This window comes from Chroicocephalus ridibundus, chromosome 18, assembly GCF_963924245.1.
Source record: "Chroicocephalus ridibundus chromosome 18, bChrRid1.1, whole genome shotgun sequence".
NCBI lineage: Eukaryota > Metazoa > Chordata > Aves > Charadriiformes > Laridae > Chroicocephalus > Chroicocephalus ridibundus.
This window is the reverse complement of record NC_086301.1, coordinates 8630746-8636140: the sequence shown is the minus strand read 5'-3', so window position 1 is coordinate 8636140 and position 5395 is coordinate 8630746. Positions and strand designations below refer to the sequence as shown.

The 5395-nt window shown below is 53.3% G+C and overlaps 1 protein-coding gene across 1 annotated transcript; it reads right to left on the bottom strand.

Moving 5' to 3' along the window:
- Nucleotides 1–4199: 4199 nt before the first annotated feature.
- Nucleotides 4200–5195, bottom strand: LOC134525065 (olfactory receptor 14A16-like). Its single transcript, XM_063355517.1, has one exon. It carries the CDS (start codon nucleotides 5169–5171, stop codon nucleotides 4200–4202), a length of 972 nt encoding a protein of 323 aa, XP_063211587.1. The 5' UTR covers nucleotides 5172–5195.
- Between the last annotated feature and the right edge of the window lie 200 nt (nucleotides 5196–5395).

Here is a 5395-nt window from a genome sequence, read left to right as displayed (position 1 = left end):
AGGTAGGGCCGTTCTCCCCGGCTGCGCTGTAGAGCACCTTTTCAATGTCTTGTCCTGCCCGGACTGTCCCCGGGGCCACTGCATGGACTATTTCCTGTCTGACTTGTTCAAAAGCTTGTCGTTGCTCAGGACCCCATTTAAAATCGTTCTTCTTCTTGGTTACTTGATACAGAGGGCTTACAATTAGATTGTGATGTGGGATATGCATTCTCCAAAACCCCACAATGCCTAAGAGAGCTTGTGTTTCCTTTTTACTAGTTGGTGGAGACATAGCTGCTATGTTGTTGATCACATCCGTTAAATACCCACATAAAAATACCCTCTCGGGAGGTAATCTATACCAAGGATGCATGGAGCCTCTGGGCCAGGCACAATGGGATGCATTTGCCACTCATTCCCAGTTAGGCTCACTTCAGCCTCCATCCAGTACAGTCAGCTCTTGGGACCCTCCTGTCACCCCAGAAATACAGATGGGTTCTGCCCCTCTGTAGCTTGATGGTATTAGGGTGCACTGTGCACCCGTGTCCACTAGAGCCTTATACTCCTGTGGGTCTGATGTGCCAGGCCATCGGATCCACGCTGTCCAATAAACCCGGTTGTCCCTTTCCTCCACCTGGCCGGAGGCAGGGCCCCTCTAATCCTGGTCATACTATCTGGTACTCACTTCTTGCAGAAATGACTTGGAAGTTCCCTCAAGAGGATCAGAAGCAAGATCAGGCCTTCTGCTCTGTCTGGGCAACTGCCCCCTGGAGACCGGGGCGGCACTTTTCCTGGAGGGATCACCCTTTGTGGTTGTCCTTCCTTGCAACTCCTGTACCCATGTCCGCAGCATCGAAGTAGGTTGTCCATCCCACTTCCTCATGTCCTCCCCGTGGTCACGCAGGTAGAACCAAAGGGTGCCTCGTGGTGTGTACCCTCTGTACTCTCTGTACCCTCTGTACTCTCTTGTGTACCCTCTCTTGAGTGGGGAAACGCCTGCTCCTAAGAGCTGAGATGCTGGCCCGTACAGGTGGGGAGTAGGAGATATTCTCTTCAAGTTGCTGGACCTTCCGCGACAGTTTCTCCACAGCTGAGACAAGGGGGGAAGAGAGACTTTCTTCATACGGCCAGAGCCGGCCAGCCACCTCATCCACCCTTGGTCCCTCTTCGCCTTTCCATTCCATTACTGCCAGTGAGTCGGCATATGACGATGGTGCGCTCCGTACAAACTTCTGCCACATGGGCCTTGTGCATTGCACCTCATCAGGGTCTGTGCGTAAGTCTGCATCATCCGAGTCATAATAAACCATCTCCCGCACGGCTAATTCTCTCAGGCACTGGATACCTCTTTCCAGGGTAGTCCACTTGCTTGGGTGACATACAACATCTTCACTGAAGGGGGACCTCTCCCTCACGCCTGACAGGAGTCGTTTCCAGAGGCTGAGGGCTTGGGTCTTCTTCCCAATTGCCTTGTCAATGCCACCGTCCCTCGACCGGGATCCCAGCTGCCTGGCTTCCCTACCCTCTAATTCCAGGCTACTGGCCCCGTTATCCCAGCACCGGAGCAGCCAGGTGACAATGTGCTCCCCTGAAAGTCGGCTGAAATCTTTTCGCATATCCCCCAGATCACTCAAGGATAGGGATCGGGTGATTATCTCTGGTTCTGCCTCTTCCTTCTGTTCTCTTGATGGCCCTGGTTCATCATCATCCCTTACTAAGTGAACTGATTTCTTCGTGTACTTCTTCTTCTGTATGGGGGCAACTGATACTGTCACGGGTTTCTTCCCTGGTTCAGCGGCAGTGGCTGCCACAGAGGGGGTTGCAGTAGCCGTAGCGTCTGTCGCAGGGGTTGCAGTAGCCACACTGTCTGTCGGCCTGGTCTCCATCTCTTCCCCCTGAGGGTGCTACATAGCACTGAGCAGTGCCTGGCAGATACTGGCCAGGGCCCAGCACAGTGCGGTGAGTTGTGCCTCTCCAGAATAGCCACAGCATTTTCCCTTCAGATATTCTACCACTCCATCAGGGTCCTGCAATTGTTCAGGGGTGAAGTCCCAGACCACTGGAGGCGAGAAGTTCTCTAGGCACCTGCCCACGTTCTCCCACATGCCGTGCCACCCCTGACTGTCCAGCATCGGAGCAGATCTCCAGGTGGTAGTCTTAAATAGTTGTTTAACACTAAACAGGACCTGGAACACATTCAGGAGACATAACAATAGGACCAGGCTGGTTTGAGCATCCCAAGGATATTCAACATTCTCAAAAGCTGACATACCTGCCCCGAGGGAGAAAAAGGAGGCAAAAGAGTTGGGGAAAGTGTCCCCCCCTGTTTCCCCCACAGACCGGATGTAATTATTAATAAATTGGGAGAGATGTTGCCCAATGTACGGGCAGGATAGCAATAGCACATAAACACCCCAAAATATTTGTTGGAACAGTGATGTGATATCATATCATAAGCCGATATTGCAAAGGACAGCAGAATGATAATCCTCATCCCTCTCCCAGAGGTGATAAACATCATCGCAGGGAGTACATGAGCCATATAGCAATTTACATAACACAGGAATGAGAACAAACCAAGCAACATGGTGACCAGCGACTATTTACCTGATACAATAAATGCATACAACAAATTTGTTTTTACAAGCTCTAGTTGGATTCTGTTGTTATTTCAACCCTTCGAGCCCCACGTTGGGCGCCAGAAAAGGACTGTTGTGATTTAGCCTCACACGGCAACAAAGAACCACGTGCCGTTCTCTCTCGGGCTTCCTCCATATGGGAAGAATTGGAAGAAAAAAGGCAGAACTTGTGGGTTGAGACAAAGGCAGTTTAACAGAACAGCAAAGGGAACAAGAAAACAACAACAGCAACACGGACAGAGGAATGTACAAACACGATTACAGTACCGCCGCTCACCAACCAGACCCAGGATGCCCAAGCCCACTCCCCAGCAGCGACTCCCTGGCCCCTCCTCTGGCAGCTCCGACTGGCCATGGCTCACATGGGATGGAATCCCTGTGTCCCTGCTGGAGCCCGGGGAGAATTAAGCTTGTCCCCGCTGGAACCAGGACAAAGACTTGCTTCTTTCTCCAGGAGTCCTGGCTCTGCCCCACATGCCCACTGGAGCACATCCTCACATGGTCACACAGCGCCGCTAACGTTGGGGTTTTCCTCTCCTCGGCACTTCCCACACCACTCCAGACCCTCTCTGGCTCTCTCCCACCAACCCTGCCCTCTCCCCAGCCCAGCCCAAAAGAGCCCCCCGGTCTGGGCTGGCCCCACAGCAGTGCTCCCCACAGGGTACTGCAGAGCTCTGGGCACTCCCCCCACAGCCCCAGCCCCTCTGACGGGCACCGCAGCTGCTGGGGGCAGAGAGGGCTCTCAGCCTCCCCATCACCCCAGGGCTGGAGCTGGCCCCAAGGGCCAGCAGAGGCCACTCACTCTCTGGCTCTCCTGCCTTCAGCTGCAGCTGATCCTCAGCCCAAACTGCCTTTGCCGCGCTCTGCCTCCCCGCCTGCCCTGCTCCCCAGGACAGCAGGAGAGTCCTGGCCCTGGGGCTCCTCAGGCAGCTCCCGCATCTCTCCAGTCTCCCTTCCCTCTGCCCGCTGCATCTTCACTGCCTCCCACGGCCCTGCAGAGTCCTGGCTTGTGGGTACCTGGCTGGAGTTATTTGTTCTGGAGGGACCTAATCTCTGAGAGTGTTTTACCATCTGAGTCGCCGTTCACTTCCCACCCGAGAGTACATGGAGTGTCCCCGTCCTTTCCTGACCACTCCAGGAGCCTTTCCACATGGACAGAAATCTGCCATCAGCCCCATCATACCTGTGACAGCCTGAGGAATGTTACTGGCAGGTCATGTACCATATCTACTGCCCCTCTACACCAAGAAGAGAGACTTCAACCAAGTGCTTGGTGTCTAAAATATGCCAGTGCTACTGTGACATTATTCCCCAAAACAAGGTGGAAAGACACTTGGAAAGTCCAGTTCCTTGACCTAGTTCTTAGCCACAAGTCTATCAAGGAGAGCCCCGCCTTCAGGCACTGCACTCAGGAGATCTCCTTCGATTACAGAGATGCTATTAGGGAGGAAAAAGGTGACACGTGGTTCTTCAAGGATCAGACACAAAAAGACAGAGCCTCAAGAGGAGTTCTATGAACCCAAACGATTACTCCAAGTATGATTAACAGAGAAAATAAAAACAACACACGCCTGGCCTCAACTAAACTCTTGGATCTATGCAGAGAAGAGGAGGCAAATTACTGTTGATGGTGCAAGATCCGTTGATGAGTTTCCTCAGGGAATCCTTGAGCTCCTGGTTCCTCACGCTGTAGATGAGGGGATTGACTGCTGTAGGCACCACTGAGTAGAGAACGGACACAGCAAGATGCAGGGATGGGGAAAAGAGGGAGGGGGGCTTCAGGTAGGCAAATGTGGCAGTGCTGATAAACAGGGAGACAACGACCAGATGAGGAAGGCACGTGGAAAAGGCTTTGTGCCGTCCCTGCTGCGAGGGAATCCTCAGAACGACTCTGAAGATCTGCACATAGGACACTACAATGAAAACAAAACAACCAAGTATTAAACATGCACCAACCACAAGAAGCCAAAATTCCCTGAGGTAGGAGTGTGAGCAGGAGACCTTGAGGATCTGGGGGATTTCACAGAAGAACTGGTCGAGGCTATTGCCTTGGCAGAGTGGCAGTGAAAATGTATTGGCAGTGTGAAGAAGACCACTGAGAAAACCAGTTCCCCAGGCAGCTGCTGCCATGTGGACACAAGCTCTGCTGCCCAGGAGGGACCCATAGTGCAGGGGTTTGCAGATGGCAACATAGCGGTCGTAGGCCATGACTGTCAGAAGATAAAACTCTGCTGACATCAAGAAGGAAAAAAGAAAGAGCTGAGCAACACATCCCAAGTAGGAGATGGTCCTGGTGTTCCAGAGGGAACTGGCCATGGCATTGGGCAGAGTGGTGGAGATGCAGCCCAGGTCGAGGAGGGCGAGGCTGAGGAGGAAGAAGTACATGGGGGTGTGGAGGCGGTGGTCACAGGCTACGGCAGTGATGATGAGGCCATTGCCCAGGAGGGCAGCCAGGTAGATGGCCAGGAAGAGCCAGAAGTGCAAGAGCTGCAGCTCCCGCGTGTCTGCGAATGCCAGCAGGAGGAAGTGGGTGATGGAGCTGCCGTTGGACATCGGATCCCTTTGTTCCCGAGGTACTGCCAAAGGAGGAAAGCACACTCACAAGTCAGGACAGCTCTGAGCAAATCTCTTCCCATTGCCTGCCCTTCCAAACCCAAGCCCCGAAAACACTCTTTGCCTGTGTCCTTCCTTCCGGGAGCTTTCTGCATTGCCCTTGTTGGAGCTCTCATTGTTGCTGGCCAAGTGTGCCGTGAGGAGCAGAGCTCTGCTTGTGGGCT

Excerpts from the sequence above, each read along its gene's own strand:
- LOC134525065 (XM_063355517.1), bottom strand. The coding sequence starts at position 5,171 with ATGTCCAACGGCAGCTCCATCACCCACTTCCTCCTGCTGGCATTCGCA.